Source organism: Arvicanthis niloticus, chromosome 6 (assembly GCF_011762505.2).
Source record: "Arvicanthis niloticus isolate mArvNil1 chromosome 6, mArvNil1.pat.X, whole genome shotgun sequence".
NCBI classification, from domain to species: domain Eukaryota; kingdom Metazoa; phylum Chordata; class Mammalia; order Rodentia; family Muridae; genus Arvicanthis; species Arvicanthis niloticus.
In genome coordinates this window covers 38,335,166-38,353,105 of record NC_047663.1, presented here as the reverse complement: position 1 = coordinate 38,353,105, position 17,940 = coordinate 38,335,166, and the positions used below count along the sequence as shown (strand labels likewise).

Genomic DNA, 17,940 nt, shown 5'->3' with positions numbered 1-17,940 from the left:
CCAATATGTGGTGTAACAAGTCACACAGTACTGAAATGTGTTTATTTGCATCTACCAAAGAACAATTAGAGAGAGATTATGAATCAGAGAAAGAAGCCAGGTGATGGGCAGGCCCTTTCTGGAAAGCTTCTGTTTTCATAAAATTTCCCATTGACTACTTACTCCCACACCCATACTTCTAACTTTACTGAGGCTATAAAATGTTTTGTGATTTCAGCCCAGCCAGAGCCAACATGAAGACAGCCACAGTCTTGTTTCTGGTGGCGCTGATCGCTGTGGGGATGAACATTACCTGTGCTCTCTCTTCTCCCAAAAGTAAGTGTGTGTTAAGGGCATCCAAGCTACAAAGGAAGGGGAATCTTCAAAGACCCCTGGACCTGAGCATAAACTATTACAGGGAAAGTCATGTAACATCGGCTTAGATCAAACTCACTCTCTTTGGCCTATAAGAGTGATCACTCTGCATTCCTTATCTTTCTCGGAGTCAGAGGCTGGAGAGTAGTCTGAGAGAAGATGACATAGAGATCAGGGCAGCTGCCCTAGTCTGTAGATGCACCTTGCATTTGGGACTTGTGGGAGCACTTGCTCAGAGATGAGCCATGGGTCTAGTGTGATGAGAGAGGTTTGGCTGCCATCAGAGATTTCATTGCATCCTCTGAGGTGTAAAGAAGAAGCTGTCATGGTTGATGTTTGCTTCTACTGAGACTGCATAGCCTGTTTGGGGTGTGGGGAACACTCTCCCAAGGGCCAGAATCAATACTTGGGCTTAAGGCAAGACTGGAGCTGGTGAGGCTGGGGGAAGAGCCCTGGGGTGTAAAGGAGGATGTAGAGCAGGCTGGTCTCCTGCAGGAGATGAGCCTTCAGATCTCTAGCATCAATTCCCAACCTTGCTTTCTGTCTGCCTCAGGCTCTATAACCACCATTGTGTATTTCAGAATTAGAAAAACCTGGAGCTTGTCCCAAGATTTCCCCAATAGGTGTTAGCAATTGTGTTGATAAATGCTCAGGAGATCAATCGTGTCCTGGCAAAATGAAGTGCTGCCCCAGTAACTGTGGTCATATCTGCGTGCCTCCTGTTTTTAAAGTGAGTATATTTTTGTGTTTTACCTTTCTATTGTTGTAATAGGACACCATGACAAAGGCAACTTACAGAAGAAAGTTTTTGGGGGGGCTTACAAGTTCAGAGAGTGAGTTCATGTCCCTGGTGGTGGGGAACATGGCAGCAGTCAGGTACACATGGCACCGGAGCATTGCTTGCAGGCTTACAACTTGAATAGAAATCCTGAGACAGCAGAGGGTAAGCTAACTGGGAAGGATACTGGCCTCTGAAACCTCTTAGCCTGTCCCCTGTGATACAAGTCCTCCAACACATCCATACCTCCCAACATATTTAACAAAATTCCAAAAACTGTGAACTGATCATTCAAATATACAAAGCTAGAAGGGCCGATTACCATCCATACTAAACACCCTGTCAAGGTATGTCCAAGGGACTGAGAAAGTTTCCGGGGTGCTTTCCTTGGACAGTCCTATGTTCTTTGTCCACTGACTGCAAACAAGTGGCTGGATGTGTGCAAGAGAAAGGAACTGAAAGAAGACGGAAGAAGGACAGCAGGTTACATGACCTGTGTCCTCTACTTTGCAAAGACAGGTCCACCATGACTAAAGTTTCAAAAGCAACTGTAATTTAGTCCCACATTGTCATAAATTAGGACATAAAACTTTTCTTCACCTCAGCAAAAGACCTATGACTCTCTCAGGACAACAAGTGCTCCTGGGAGGGAGAAGACAATGAAGTTAATGGGAACATTCACTTACTGAACACCTTAAAGTCAGGCAGGCATATACTAGAATGGGAGATTCAAAGGTCAATGTAACTAGCCTGTAGAAACAGTCTGAGTGTCAACATGAGCTCTGCAACAGTTTCTAGTACATTCTAACAGTGGTGACTATAGTTGCCTGGGAAGGAGTCTGAGTAGAGATCAACTAAGTGTAACTTAAGTTAAGACTCACAAATACAACCAGACAAGGGACTATGGATCAGACACAGGAGAAGTGTGGGTACTCTTTGGGAGTTTTAAATTGCTTGTTCCAGATAGCAGTGATATCTGGGTGGGGAACTGGACAATAAGCAAATATCCAATCAGCAATGAGCTGCCAAGCAGACAGTAAGTGCTGAACAACAAAAGGTTTCTAAGATGAGGAAATGTCATTAACAAATCTGTATTGCAGATGACTTAGAGCCATGTGGAAGATGGATTCGGTCTTCATGAGTATGACTGATGGCCAGCCCAGAAGATGTTTTCTGAATCCACAAAGCCCATCCTTGGCTACTTCCTTGTCCCAGAATAGCATCCTTAGAAGATAGAGATATATAATGTGGTAACAATGTACGCATGTATTTGTGTCCAAAATAAACTATCCTCAGCATCTTACTCATTGTTCACATCTTATTTTCACATCCATTGACTATTCTGATCTGCAGAGCCATCTCTGCAGCCTCCTGTGTACACTGAACCCTCAGCATCCCTCACTTCCAGGACCAAGTGCTCTTATGTAATATCTCTTCCCATGTCAAATTTATAACTAGAGACAAGGCAGAAGACATAAGTATGTCTTCTGGGGACTTTCTTGAACGTGAGTCCAGACAAGCAACCAAAATTACCTGAGCATGTCTGTCTCATATGGTAGGTCTCGTGGAGCTGCATTTATTTAGTGTATGGTGATGCAGAAGCAGGTATGGCTCAGGAGTTCCCTGTTGTAAAGCAATACAACATCCTGCAGCAGTGGATGTCAAACTCCTGAGGCACAAGCATGATCTTTGGGGAATGGGTTCTTCTTAGCATGAGTTAGAAGGCTGGGGAGCTGCTCAGTCATAAATAGCACATACTGCTCTTCCAGAGAACCTCAGCAGAGTTGTCAGTATCCACTTGAGATGGCTCAGAACCTCCAATTGCTCCAGGTCCAGGTGGGATCTAACAGCTCTGACCTCCTCAGAATCCTGCATTCAGTGCAGGTATAACAACCCACCTCACCACACATGAACATAATCTGAAAAGAATGTAAAACATTTAAGAGGCATACATTAGGAACTCCAACTTTGGTCTGTATTGAGAGTGAGAAATCAACTGAAAGAGCTCCAGGAATTTTGGGCCCATTCCTGTCCTCCAAGGTTAGCACTGACATCTGTGAGTTGCTTTTGTTCTTCCCTCCTTAGGAGATGTAAAAAGGTTCCATGTGATAGCTGTGGTGTCTGGGTGGGGGACACCACAAGAAGTCCTCATCCAATCAGCAATGAGCTATGAGCAGAGAGTGAGGGCTGAACAACTAGAGGTGGATAAGCAGAGGGACTGTCATGATCAAATCTGTATTTCAGATGACAGACAGACCTGTGGAAGATGGATCTGGTCTTCATAAGCATAACTGGTCGCATTTCTTTTGACTCCAGAGAGCCCATGCTTAGCTACTGCCTAGATCTAGAATTGCATCCTTAGAAGATGAAGAGTTATTATCTGGTTACAGCTTTCTAATGTGCTCATGTATGAAATAAACTATCCTTAGCATTTTGTTGTAGATTCATTTTGTTGAGGATTTGTTTTGTGTGTTCATGTGTGTGTTTGTTTGTGTGCGTGCACATTATATTGATCCTTCTATTTTATTTATAATGACTATATTTAATATTTTCCCTTTATATTTGATATTTTCTTTATTTACAGTTCAAATGTTATTCCCTTTCCTGGTTCCCCCACCCTTGAAACCTCCTATTCCATCTCACCTCCCCTGCTTCTATGAGGGTGTTCCCCCACCCACCTACCTACCCACTTCTGCCTTTCTGCCCTCAACTTCCCCTACACTGGGGCATCCAGCCTTCACAGGACCACGAGCCAATCCTTCCATTGATGCTGAAAAAGGCAATGCTCTGCTACATGTATATGCATCGGGAGGCATGGGCCCCTCCGTGTGTACTCGCTGATTGGTAGTTTAGTCCCTGGGAGCACTGGGTGTCTGGTTTTATGATATTCTTGTTCTTCCTATGGGACTGAAAACTTCTTCAGCTCCATCAGTCCTTTCTGTAACTCTTTCATTGGGGACCCCATTGGGGACCTGGTGCTCAGTCCAATGGTTGGCTTTGAGCATCTGCCTCTGTATTTTGTCAGGCTCTAGCAGAGCCTCTTAGGGGTCACTTATATCCACCTCCGGTCAACACTTCTTGGCATTCACAGCAGTGTCTGCATTTGGTGACTCTATATGGAGTTGATTCCCAGGTAGGGCAGTCTTTAGATAACCTTTCCTTCAGTCTCTGCTCCACACTTGGTCTCCATATTTGCTCTCGGGATTATTTTTTTCTAAAAAAAAAAAAAAGAAAAAGAAAAAAAAAAAAAACCAAAGGACCCACACATTGGTCTTCCTTCTTCTTGAGCTTCATGTGGTCTGTAAATGGTATCTTGGGTATTCCAAGCATTTGGGCAAATATCCACTTATCAGTGAGTGAATACCATGTGTATTCTTTTGTGATTGGGTTACCTCACTCAGGATGATATTTGCTAGTTCCATCCATTTGCCTAAGAATTTCATAAAGTCATTGTTTTTAATAGCTGAGTAGTACTGCATTGTGGAAATGTACCACATTTTCTGTATCCATTCCTCTGTTGAAGACCATCTGGGTTCTTTCCAGTTTCTGGCTATTGTATATAAGGCTGCTATGAACATAGTGGAGCATGTGTCCTGGTTACATGTTGGAGAATGTTTTGGGTATATGTCCAGGACTACTATAGCTGGATCCTCAGGTAACACTATGTCCAATTTTCTGAGGAACAGCCAGACTGATTTCCAGAGTGGTTGTACCAGCTTGCAATCCCTCCAACAATCGAGGAGTGTTCCTCTTTCTCCACATCCTCACCAGCATCTGCTATCACCTGAGTTTTTGATCTTAGCCATTCTGACTGATGTGAGGTGGAATCTCAGGGTTGTTTTGATTTGCATTTCCCTGATGACTAAGGATGTTGAAGATTTCTTTAGCGGCTTCTAGGCCATTCTATAATCTTCAGTTGAGAATTTTTTATTTAGCTCTGTACCCCATTTTTAATAGGGTTATTTGATTCTCTGGAGTCTGACTTCTTGAGTTCTTTGTATATATTGGATATTAGCCTTCTATTAGATGTAGGATTTGTAAAGATCTCTTCCCAATCGATGGTTGCCATTTATCCTGTTGACAGTGTCCTTTGCCTTACAGAAGCTTTGCAATTTTATGAGGTCCCACTTGTTGATTCTTGACCTCAGCGCATAAACCATAGGTGTTTTGTTCAGGAAATTTTCCCATGTTCCCATGTGTTTGAGGCTCTTCCCCACTTTATCCTCTACTAGTTTCAGTATATCTGGTTTTAGGTGGAGGTCCTTGATCCACTTGGACTTGAGTTTTTTTACACGGAGCTAAGTATGGATAAATTTGAATTCTTCTACATGCTGACCTCCAGTTGAACCAGCACCATTTGTTGAAAATGCTATCCTTTTTCTACTGGATGGTTTTAGCTCCTCTGTCAAAAATCAAATGACCATGCTCACTTTGGCAGCACATATACTAAAATTGGAATGATACAGAGAAGATTAGCATGGCCCCTGTGCAAGGATGACACACACATTCGTGAAGCGTTCCATATTTTTCCTCAACATCCTTAGTCATCAGGGAAATGCAAATCAAAACAACCCTGAGATTCCACCTCACACCAGTCAGAATGGCTAAGATCAAAAACTCAGGTAATAGCAGATGCTGGTGAGGATGTGGAGAAAGAGGAACACTCCTCGATTGTTGGAGGGATTGCAAGCTGGTACAACCACTCTGGAAATCAGTCTGGCTGTTCCTCAGAAAATTAGACATAGTATTTATTACCTGAGGACCCAGCTATACCACTCCTGGGCATATACCCAGAAGATGTTCCAACATATAACAAGGACATATGCTCCACTATGTTTATAGCAGCCTTATTTGTGATACACAGATGCTGGAAAGAACCCAGATGTCCTTCAACAGAGGAATGGATACAAAAAATGTGGTACATTTACACAATGGAGTATTACTCAGCTATTAAAAACAATGAATTTGAGAAATTCTTAGGTAAATGGATGGAACTAGAAAATATCATCCTGAGTGAGGCAACCCAATCACAAAAGAACATTCATGGTATTTACTCACTGATAAGTGGATATCAGCCCAAAAGGTTGAAAAAGCCAAGATTCAACTCACAGACCACATGAAGCTCATGAAGAAGGAAGACCAAGTGTGGGTGCTTCGGTCCTTCTTAGAAGGAATAACAAAATGCTCAAGGGAGCAAATATGGAGACAAAGTGTGGAACAGAAACTGAAGGAGGGGCCTTCTGGAGACCATTCCACCTGTGTATCCATCCCATGTGCAGTCACCAAAGGTAGACACTGATGTAGATGTCAGGAAGTGCATGCTGACAAGAGCCTGATATAGCTGTCTCCTTAGAGGTCTGCCAGAGTCTGACATATTCAGAGGCAGATGCTCACAGATAACCATTGATCTGATCAAGGGGTTCCCAATGGAGGAGTTAGAGAGAAGACTGAAGGAGCTGAAAGGGTTTCTGGCCCCATGATGAGAACAACAATACCAACCAACCAGAGCTCCCCAGGGTCTAAACCACCATCCTGGGAGCACATAGGGAGGGACCCGTGACTCCATCTGTATATGTAGGGGAGAATGGCCTTGTCAGGCATAGGTGGGAGAGGAGATCCTTGGTCCCATGTAGGCTGAGCACAGAGTGGGGGGGGGGATTCGAGGGTGGGAAGGTGGGAGTGGGGGAGGTAGGTGGGGGTACATCCTCATGGAAGCAGGAGGAGGGGGAATAGGATAAAAGGTTTCTGGATTATGGGGGGAATGGTGAAGGGATAAAATATGAAATGTAAATATAATATCCAATAGAAAAAGGAAAAAAAAACAACTAGGATTTAAAAAAAATCAAATGACCATAGGTGTGTCAGTTCATTTCTGGGTCTTTAATTCTATTCCATTGATCTACCTTCCTTTCTCTGTACCAGTTTCATGCAGTTTTTTTTAATCACTATTGCTCTGTAGTACAGCTTGAGGTCAGGGATGGTGATTCCCCCAGAAGTTCTTTTATTGTTGACTTCTTCCTTTCCAAATTTAAGTGTGGAAAGAGGATCCAAGCCCCTTGTTTGGTCCTTTTGGCTGGGGCAGACACCTAGCAGGTCTGCTCCATGAAGATACCTTATCCTGAACCTTCTTAGAGCAGCAGGTAAGAACCCTCCCCCACAACCCTATGCCCCAGAACTGCAACCCACCAAATCCCGCCCCTCCGGAATACAACTCCCATTCCACCACTTGCTTGGTCCTTTTGGCTGGGGCAGACACCTGGCTGGTCTGCTCCTTGAAGACACCTTATCCTGAACCTTTCCTAGTGCAACTGGTAAGAACCCTACCCCCACAACCCTATGCCCCAGAACTGCAACTAAGAGCCTGGGGCACTTTGGGCCCATCACCCACCCAAACCTCACCCCTCCAGAATACCACTCCCCTTCTCCCCCTTGCTTGGTCGTTTTGGCTGGGACAGACACCTAGCAGGTCTGCTCCTGTAAAGACACCATATCTTGAACCATCCTAGAGGAACCAGAGTACTCAGAGAAGAGAAGGAACCACTGCACTTGGAGCAGCAGGATTTCAGGATCCCAGAGGAAGCCTGAGTCCCAGGAGCTCTTCCACCCAGGAGCTCAGGATCACAGGATCATAGAGACATCTGGACTCTGAGGAGTTTTGACACAAGCAAGATAACTGGAAAGACAGTCTCCAGTCAGAGACAGTGAGTGCAGACAGCACTAGAGTTAACCAGATGGTAAAAGGCAAGCACAAGAATATAAACAACAGAAACCAAAGTTACCTGGCATCAGAACACAGTTCTACCATCATAGCAAGCCCTGGACATCCCATCACACCGGAAACACAAGATTCAGATTTAAAATCACCTCTTATGAGGATGATAGAGGACTTTAAGAAGGACATAAACAAATCCCTTAAAGAATACAGGAGAACACAAGTAAACAGGTAGAAGCCCTTAAAGAGGAAACACAAAGATCCCTTAAAGAATTGCAAGAAAACAAAACCAAACAGGTAAAGGAATTAAACAAAACCATACAGGATCTAAAAATGGAAGTAGAAACAATAAAGAAATCTCAAAGGGAGAATACCCTGGAGATAGAAAACTTACGAAAGAAATCAGGAGTCGTAGATGCAAGCATTACCAACAAAATACAAGAGAAGAGAGAATCTCATGTGCAGAAGATACCATGGAAAACATTGACACAACTGTCAAAAAAGTGTAAAATGCAAAATGCAAAAAGCTCCTAACCCAAAAAATGCAGGAAATCCAGGACATAATGAGAAGACCAAACCTAAGGATAATAGGTATAGATGAGAGTGAAGATTCCCAACTTAAAGGGCCAGTAAATATCTTCAACAAAATTGTAGAAGAAAACTTTCCTAACCTAAAGAAAGAGATGCCAATGGACATACAAGAAGCCTACAGAACTCCAAATAGACTAGACCAGAAAAGAAATACCTCCCATCACATAATAATCAAAACATCAAATGCACAAAACAAAGAAAAATACTAAAAACAGTAAGGGAAAAAAGGGCAAGTAACATATAAAGGCAGACCTATGAGAATTATACCAGTCTTCTTACCGGAGACTATAAAAGCCTGGAGTGATATCATACAGACCCTAAGAGAATGCAAATGCCAGCCCAGACTACTATACCCAGGAAAACTCTCAATCATTATAGATAGAGAAACCAAGATATTCCATGACAAAACCAAATTTATACAATATCATCCCACAAATCCAGTCCTACAAAGGATAATAAATAGATGGAAAACTCCAACACAAGGAGAGAAATTACAACATAGACATGGGAAATCATTGCAGGTGATAGCTGTGGTCCACAGAGCAAATATTGTCGACACCCTAGATGTAGAATTGCATCCTTGGATGTCAAAGATCTAAACTGTGGTGACAACTTCCTAATGTGTTTGTGTCCAAAATAAACTGTTTGTAGCTTTCTTCTTGTTGAAGAGTTCTTCTTTGTGCATCCTATTGACTCTTCTGATCAGCAGAGCCATCCCTGCAGCCTCCCATAAACACTGCTCAGGATCCCAGCAGACGTAAGACAACATCCTCCTATGTAATTCCTCTCCCTCTGCTATGTCTGTATCTACAGACAATACAGGTCACATGAGAATTTTCTCTATACTGTGAGTATAACTCAGTCAAACAATCCAAAGGAGTTTAGCAGGCTCCAATACATCTTAATGATGTATTTACTGGGTGATGACTCAGGAAGAGCAGGAAGGGATGGAATTCTTGTGCTAGGCAATACAACATTCTGCAGGCCTGAATATGGAACTCCAGGAGCATAGCCATGACCTTCAGAATATGGGTTCTTCTCACTGAGGGTTAGGAGCATATGGAGCTGGCTCCGTGGTTAAGAGCGCATACTGTTCTTTTAGAGATCAGTGCACAACATCGCACCAGGTGGTTCAGAATGTCTTACAACTCCATCTCCAGAGGGATCTGACACCTGTGATCTACTCGGAATCCTGCATGCAGTGCAAAACGCCCTACCTCAAAGAAACACACAGATGAATTCAAATAATTTTTGAACTATTTAAGAAGCATCGATCACAATACGACTTTTTGTCTACATTGGGAGTTAAAATTAACTGAAATACAACCAAGAATTTGGGGCCATTCCTGTCCTTCAGGGTCAGCACTTGACATTTGCAAGTTGCATTTGGTCTTTCCTCTTCTTCCTGAATGAGGTACAATGTCCAAGTTTGGTTGCTGGTTCTCCCAGCATTGTTGGGGTATATGAGGATCACTGCAAAGGCGCAGTGAAGAAAAGGCAAACCCTTCCTAATCAGAGGAGAATCTCACCAGAAAACTGTGGGCCTCCATTATCCTTACTTGAACCCTCAACTTCATTGCAAAGTTAGGTGTCCCTTGTCTCTGTCTATCACGACTCTGCTCCTGGTCCTCTCATGGTTTACCTTGTTAATTGATGACCTGCATCCCCTTCTATGCTGTTCCTATGTCTGTGTTTATTCATGTTCACCTATGTGTACCTGACATCCATCAGTCCTCCAGTTCCTTCATCCACACTTGGTCTTGCTCTTTGATTCTGCAGTTACACTCACCCTGGAAAACTGGTTTTCAAGTTGGTGACATGAAGTGACCTCACTTGCAGCCACCACAGGTTCTGCAGCTTCTGTCCCATACATTATCCTATTCATTATCTCACCAGTCTAGATTCTTCTTACATTTCTCTGATTCTGTGCTTCTCAGGACTCTGAAAGCTCTTGAGATCTGCTGTGGAGAGTTAGCCTTTTGCAGTCTTTTCTGTAACACATGTTTATATGAACATAAAAGGATTTAGATAGATGTATTTTGTGGGTTATATTGTAGGTGATATGAGAGTTAATATTAATGATTAAAGTTGGAATAAATGAACCTCTGTTTTCCAGTGCCAGGGCTGCCAAGGAAAGCAGAACTGTCTGGCCAGTTGCTTTTATTACAACTGCTATATTTTAAGCCAAATGGTGGTGGTGAGCTACTTTCATTCCAGCAGTAGAAAGGCAGATGCAGGTGCATCTCTGACTTTGAGGCCACTCTGGTTTACAGGGCAAATTCCAAGACAACCAAAGATACACAAAAAAAATCCTGTCATAAAAACACACAACAACAACAAATCCAAATAAAAACCCCAAATCCAAATAAAAAGAAAGAAACAAACAAGAACCCCACTGCTACATATTGTGATTTTATATATATTATATAAATTAATATTGCAAAAAATATAAATGAAATTGGCTGTGTTTCTGAAAAAGCATGCACGCAACAAAGAAGGAAGGTTGCATACACCCTGGAATGTCTCCTCAATCTGAAGGAAGAACTGGGGAAGTAAATGGAGCAAAACATGTAACCAAACAAACCCCCTTAAATCTTGAGAAGAAACCCGACAGAGAGAAGACAATGCATAGCCAGCCACACAGTGTCTGAGCCTTTCCCACAACTCTTGGACTGTCAACCTACAACTCTGCCTCTGAGAGTCTATGATATGGAGAGCAAAAGAGGTAGGCTATCTGCTTAGGGACAAGGGACACTGTGTGTTCTCCTCGGGCTCCCATCTCTCCACTACTCACATATGCAGCCTTCTGTATGAAGACCTGACTTACAGAAAAGTATTGGTCAAAGACAACCCACCATCATCAGGGAGTCTGCCTACATAGTTTCAACTGAGCCTAGCCAATTGGAAGTCACTGAGTATCTATTTTTTTCCAAAGGTGACTCCATTACCTACATCTGCTGGTAGAAGGGGCGCAGATTCCGCAGTGTTTATGAATCTCATCTGTAGAGCTCTAAAGACACACACCCCATCTCTTCCAGAAGACTGCTACATCATTATGTAGCTGTACGTCAAGGAAGCCCCAGATGGGTTGTGAGACTCCTCACTCGGCATCTCTGCTCCAGCTCTCACTCTGAGATGCTGAACTACACAAATACATATTTCCTTTCCTCATCATTCATGCAAGGCCAAAGATGTATGTTACAAGTCACGCGATACTGAAATGTGTTCGTGACTCCTTCGTAGTAATCTTTTGCATCTACCAAAAACTATCAGAGATAAATTATGAATCAGAAACGAGCCAGGTGATGGGCGGGCCCTTTCTGGAAATTTCTTGTTTTCATACATATCCCCATTGACTGCTTCCTCCCACACCCATACTTCTAACTTCACTGAGGCTATAAATTATTTTGTGTGTTCAGTCGAGCCAAAGCCAACATGAAGACAGCCACAGTCTTGTTTCTGGTGGCGTTGATCAGTGTGGAGATGAACATTTCCTGTGCTCTCTCTTCAACCAAAAGCAAGTGTGTTAAGGACATCTAAGCTACAAAGAGAGGGGAATCTTCAAAGCTCACTAAAACCGGGATATGTATTATTACATGGAAAGCCATATGACATGTGCTTGGATCAAACTCACTCTCTTTGGCCTATAAGAGCAATCACTCTGCAGTCCATATCTTTATTAGATCAGAGGCTGGAGAGTAGTCTGAGAGAAGTTGACATAGAGATCAGGGCAGCTGCCCTAGTCTGTAGATGTGCATTTGGGACTTGTGGGAGAACTTACTCAGAGATGAACCATGGATGTTGGGATAAGGCAGGTGTGGCTATCATTAGAGATTCCATGGCATCCTCTGTGGGATAAAAACGGGCCGTGATGGTGAGAGTTTCCTTCTACTGAGTCTGCATAGTCTGGGGAGTGGGAGGACATTTACCCAAGGGATAGAGTCAACAGTTGGGCTTAAGAGCAAGACTGGAGCTGGTGAAGCTGCAGAAAGAGCCCTATGGTTCAAAGGAGGATATAAAGCAGGCTGTTCTCCTACAGGTGATGAGCTGTCAGGTCATTAGCATCAATTACCATCCTTGTTTTCTGTCTGCTTCAGGTTATATAACCACCATTGTGTATTTCAGAATTACTCAAACCTGGACTATGTCCCAAGACTTCCCCAGGATCTGGAGGCCTTTGTATTGACCAATGCTTAGTAGATAGATCGTGCCCTGGCAAAATGAAATGCTGTAGAAATGGCTGTGCTAATGTCTGCAAAGTTCCTGTCTTTAAAGTGAGTATAGTCCTGTGTTTTACTTTTCTATTATAATAGGACACCATGACCAAGGCAACTTATAGAAGAAAGTTTATTGGGTCTTACAATTTCAGAAAGTGAGTCCATGTCCCTGGTGGTGGGGAGCATGGAGGCAGGCAGGCAGGCATGGCACCTGAGCATAATTGCCTGCTGGCTTACATCTTGAGAAGCAATCCTGAGACAGCAGAGGGTAAGCTAACCGGGAAGGATACTGGTCTCTGAAACCTCTTAGCCTGTCCCCAGCGATACAAGTCTTCCAACAAATCCATACCTCCCAATCTATTTCCCCAAAGTTTGAAAAACTGTAAACTGATCATTGAAATATATAAGGCTAGAAGGGCCATTATCATCCATACTACAACACCCTGTCAAGGTATGTCCAAGGGACTGAGTCAGTTTCCAGGGGACTTTCTTTGGACAGTCCTATGTTCTTTGTCCACTGACTGCACACAAGTGGCTGGATGTGTGCAAGAGAAAGGAACTGAAAGAAGACAGAAGAAGGACACCAGGTTACATGATCTGTGTCCTCTACTCTGCAAAGACAGGTCCACCATGACTAAAGTTACAAAAGCAACTGCAACTTAGTACCGTGTGGTCATAAACTGAGACATCTCACTCTTCTCTACCTCAGCCAAAGGGGTGTGACTCTCTCAGTACAGCAAGTGTTCCTGGGAGGGAGAAGACAATGAAGTTAATGGGAACAGTCACTTACTGAACACCTTAAAGTCATGCAGGCATATACTAGCATGGGAGATTAAAAGTCAATGTAACTAAACTGTAGAAACAGTCTGAGCTCTACATCAGTTTCTAGTACATTCTAACAGAGGTGACTATAGTTGCCTGGGAAGGTGTCAGAGTAGAAATCAACTAGGAGTAACCTAAATTAGGACACACAAAGCCAACCAAACAAGGGAGTATGGGTCAGACTCAGAAAATTTGTAGGCACTCCTTGGGAGTTGGGTAATTGTTTGCTTAAGATAGCAGTGGTGTCTGGATGAGGGACTGGACAATAAGCCCACATCCAACCAGCAATGAGCTGCCAAGCAGACAGTAAGTGCTGAACAACAAGGGGTTTCTAAGATGAGGAAATGTCATGAACAAATCTGTATTGCAGATGACTTAGAGCCATGTGGAAGATGGATTCGGTCTTCATGAGTATGACTGATGGCCAGCCCAGAAGATGTTTTCTGAATCCACAAAGCCCATGCTTGGCTACCTCCTTGTCCCAGAATAGTAACCTTAGAAGACAGAGATATATAATGTGGTGACAATGCACTCATGTATTCGTGTCCAAAATAAACTATCCTCAGCATCTTATTCATTGTTCACATATTATTTTCACATCCATTGACTATTCTGATCTGCAGTCATCTCTGCAGCCTTCTCTGTACACTTAGCCCTCAACATCCCTCACTTCCAGGACCAAGTGCTCTTATGTAATATCTCTTCCCATGTCAAATTTATAACTAGAGACAAGGCAGAAGACATATGTATATTTTCTGGCGACTTTCTTGAACATGAGTCCAGACAAGCAACCAAAATTACCTGAGCATGTCTGTCTCATATGACAGGTCTCCTGGAGCTGCATTTATTTAGTGGATGATGATGCAGAAGCAGGTATGGCTCAGGAGTTCCCTGTTGTAAAGCAATACAACATCCTGCAGCAGTGGATGTCAAAGTCCTGAGGCACAAGCATGATCTTTGGGGAATGGGTTCTTCTTAGCATGAGTTAGAAGGCTGGGGAGCTGCTCAGTCATAAATAGCACATACTGCTCTTCCAGAGAACCTCAGCAGAGATACCAGTATCCCCTTGAGATGGCTCAGAACTTCCAATTGCTCCAGGTCCAAGTGGGATCTAACAGTTCTGACCTCCTCAGAATCCTGCATTCAGTGCAGGTATAACAACCCACCTCACCACACATGAACATAATCTGAAAAGAATGTAAAACATTTAAGAGGCATACATTAGGAACTCCAACTTTGGTCTGTATTGAGAGTGAGAAATCAACTGAAAGAGCTCCAGGAATTTTGGGCCCATTCCTGTCCTCCAAGGTTAGCACTGACATCTGTGAGTTGCTTTTGTTCTTCCCTGGTCTTCCTGGATGAGGTGTAAGCCATGTCCAGGTTTGATGACTGCTTCTTTCCAAATTGTTGGCATTGATGGAGGATGCTGCAGAGGATCAGTGAAGAAAAGGAAAATCCTTCCTGTTCACAGAAAAATGGCAGCAGGAAATATTTAGTGTCACTTCTGTTTTCTGAATCCCTCAACTTCATCTGCCCATGTCTGTCTGTTACACAGCACTGCTCCTGTCCCTCTCTTGGCTTAGCTTGCTACATGATATTCTATTTTTGACACATCACACAGAGAACAAAGAAGGAAAGTTATATAGGCAGCCAGGAATGTCTTCTAAATATGAAGGGAGGACTGGGAATACATGGAACAAAGGGTCAGACAACACAACCCTTGGGAAACAATCATACGTGGAGAAGCGAGAAGAAAACTGCAAAGCAAGCCACACTACACCTGGGTCCTAACCAAAGCTCTTGGACTGTCCAACTACAGCTCTCTCTTGGGCTCTCTCTCTCTCTCTCTCTCTCTCTCTCTCTCTCTCTCTCTCTCTCCTGTTCCTTCTCCCTCACTCTCTTTCTGTCTCTCTCCCATTCTGTCTGTGTCTCTGTCTCTCTTGTTTCTATGTCTCTATCTTTCAGAGTTTACATTAGGTATAGTAAAGGAGTCAGGTTCTCTGCAACGGGACAAGGGACACAGCATGCTCTCCTAGGGCTCCCGTCCCTCCACTTCTCACATATGCAGCCTTCTGTATAAAGACCTGATTTACAGAAAACCATTGGTGAAAGACAACCACCCATCATCATGGAATCTGCCTCTTGACATTTAACTGGCCCTAGTTTATATATATATATATATAGTTTGAAGTCTATAAGTATCAATTTTGTTCAGCTGTGACTTCATACCTATAACTCCAGGTAACTGAGACCTAGATTCCACACCTGTTTAAGAATCTCATCTATAGAGCTCAAAAGGACTCAAGCACCAACTTTCACAGAAGCAGGCCACATTATTATAGATAGAGGTGTCCAGGAAGCCACAGAAAGGCCCTGATATTCCTCACTGAGAGTCTCTGCTTCTGCTTTCACTTCAACATGCTGATCTAGACAGAAACAAACTGTTCCTTTGCTCCTCACTCATACAAGTGCCAAGCTGTGATGTAACAAGTAACAAAGTTGGAAAATGTGTTGTGACTCTTTCATTGTTATCATTTGCATCTGAATGACAATCAAATGACATTTTAAAAGTAGTCAGTTATGAACAAAATAAATGAGGCTGTTGAATGAAAGGTGTCTTCTTGAAAGCTTTATCTATATATTCACCATGGGGATGACCACTGCCTGTGCTACTTCTTCTCCCAAAAGTAAGTGTGTGGAGGGGATCAAACAGAAAAGAGAGAAGATTCAAAGACCACTAGGACCTGGGCATGAGCTAGCACAGGGAAAACCATGTGCCAACTGCTTGGATCAAACTCACTCCCTTTGGCCTAAGAGTGATCACTCTGCAGTCCTTATCTTTCTCAGAGTCAGAGACTGGAGAGTAGTCTGAGAGAAGCTGGCATAGATCAGGGCAGCTGCCCTAGTCTGCAGATGTGCCTTGCATTTGGGACTTGTGTGAGCACTTGCTCAGAGATAAACCATGGATATTTAGATGAAAGAGGTGTGGATGTCATTAGAGATTTTATGCCTTCTTCTAAGGAGTAAAGCATCAGTTATGATGGGGGAAGTTTCTTTCTACTGAGACTGCATAGGCTGTGGAGGGGGAGAACCCTCTCCCAAGGGCCAGAATCAACAGCTGGACTTAAGAGCAGGACTGGAGCTGGTGAAGCTGAGGGAAGAGCCCTGTTGTGCAAAGGGGGATATAGAGGTTATACTCCTACAGGTGATGAGTCTTCAGACTTCTAGCATCAGTTTAAACCCTTGTCTTTCTGACTTCTTCAGGCTCCATAAATATATTGTATATTTTAGCATCTGAAAAGCCTGGAGCATGTCCCAAATTGCCAACAGGAGGTTTTGGAAATTGTGGTGTTCAATGCACAGAAGATGAATCATGCCCCTATGACCAGAAGTGCTGCAACACTGGATGTGGTTACAGACAAGAATCTCCTGAGTCAACATCAAGTTAATAAAGTTTGTATACTCTTTGTTTTGCTTATCTATTGTTGTGATAAATCCATGACCAAGGGAGCTTACAGAAGGAACAGTATATTAAAGCCTTACAGTTTCAGTGAGTGAGTCCATGATCATCCTGGTGGGGAGTATGGCTGCAGGACATTGGGTTACACTCCCCATATCCTCTACTGTGTAAAAACAATCTCCCAGTTACTAAAGGGCACAAAAGTCACCATTACTTTGGGCCATAAGGCCATAACATAAAACATCATACTCTTCTCTCCCTCAGCCAAAGAGGTTCAACTCTCTCAGAAAAACACGTGATCCTGGGAGGGTCCAGACAATGATGTTAAAAGAAACATTTATTCATTTATTGAATCCCTTATGCATCAGGCAGGCATGAGCTAGAAAGTAGATTAAACTTCAATGTAACTACACTGTGGAAATGTGTGTTAGAGTAAGCTCTGCATCAGTTTCTAGTAAGTTCTAACATTGGTTACTAGCTTTGCCTGGGAAGAATTCAGAGTGGAGTTCAACTAGGACAAGCTGAAGTTAGGACACACAAAGCCAACCAACAAGGGAGGCAGGATCCAACAGTGGGAGAAATGTTGGCCCTCCTTAGGAGATGTGAGAAGGTTCTGTATGATAGCTGTGGTGTCTGGGTGAGGGACACCACAAGAAGTCCTCATCCAATCAGCAATGAGCTATGAGCAGAGAGTGAGGGCTGAACAACTAGAGGTGGATAAGCAGAGGGACTGTCATGATCAAATCTGTATTTCAGATGACAGACAGACCTGTGGAAGATGGATCTGGTCATCATAAGCATAATTGGTCCCATTTCTTTTGACTCCACAGAGCCCATGCTTGGCTACTGCCTAGATCTAGAATTGCATCCTTAGAAGATGAAGATCTATAATCTGGTGACAGCTTCCTAATGAGTTCATGTATAAAATAAACTATCCTTAGCACTCATTTTGTTGAAGATTCATTTTGTTGAAGACTTGTTTTTATGTGTGTATGTATGTGTGTGT

General features: G+C 43.1%; 2 protein-coding genes and 1 non-coding gene across 3 annotated transcripts; all 3 read left to right on the top strand.

Annotated features, from left to right (window-relative positions):
* Positions 1 to 233: 233 nt before the first annotated feature.
* On the top strand, positions 234 to 1,662 carry LOC117710252 (WAP four-disulfide core domain protein 18-like). Its single transcript, XM_076935259.1, has 3 exons — positions 234 to 315; positions 936 to 1,084; positions 1,528 to 1,662. Exons 1-3 carry the CDS (start codon positions 234 to 236, stop codon positions 1,660 to 1,662), a joined length of 366 nt encoding a protein of 121 aa, XP_076791374.1.
* Positions 1,663 to 5,554: 3,892 nt separating this feature from the next.
* LOC117712250 (U6 spliceosomal RNA) lies at positions 5,555 to 5,661 on the top strand. The gene has a single exon (XR_004607299.1). It is a non-coding gene; the product is annotated as a U6 spliceosomal RNA (small nuclear RNA).
* A 6,209-nt stretch (positions 5,662 to 11,870) lies between these two features.
* LOC117710251 (WAP four-disulfide core domain protein 18-like) lies at positions 11,871 to 16,501 on the top strand. The gene is made up of 3 exons (XM_034505005.1): positions 11,871 to 11,952; positions 12,561 to 12,709; positions 16,322 to 16,501. Exons 1-3 carry the CDS (start codon positions 11,871 to 11,873, stop codon positions 16,499 to 16,501), a joined length of 411 nt encoding a protein of 136 aa, XP_034360896.1.
* The last annotated feature ends 1,439 nt before the right edge of the window (positions 16,502 to 17,940 follow it).

Bases quoted from the DNA above. Each gene is read 5' to 3' on its own strand.
- LOC117710252 (XM_076935259.1), top strand. From the start codon at position 234: ATGAAGACAGCCACAGTCTTGTTTCTGGTGGCGCTGATCGCTGTGGGG. The intron at 316-935 runs GTAAGTGTGTGT...TGTGTATTTCAG, and splicing joins TGCTCTCTCTTCTCCCAAAA to AATTAGAAAAACCTGGAGCT. The intron at 1,085-1,527 runs GTGAGTATATTT...TTCCTTGGACAG, and splicing joins GCGTGCCTCCTGTTTTTAAA to TCCTATGTTCTTTGTCCACT.
- LOC117710251 (XM_034505005.1), top strand. From the start codon at position 11,871: ATGAAGACAGCCACAGTCTTGTTTCTGGTGGCGTTGATCAGTGTGGAG. The intron at 11,953-12,560 runs GCAAGTGTGTTA...TGTGTATTTCAG, and splicing joins TGCTCTCTCTTCAACCAAAA to AATTACTCAAACCTGGACTA. The intron at 12,710-16,321 runs GTGAGTATAGTC...TATCTTTCTCAG, and splicing joins GCAAAGTTCCTGTCTTTAAA to AGTCAGAGACTGGAGAGTAG.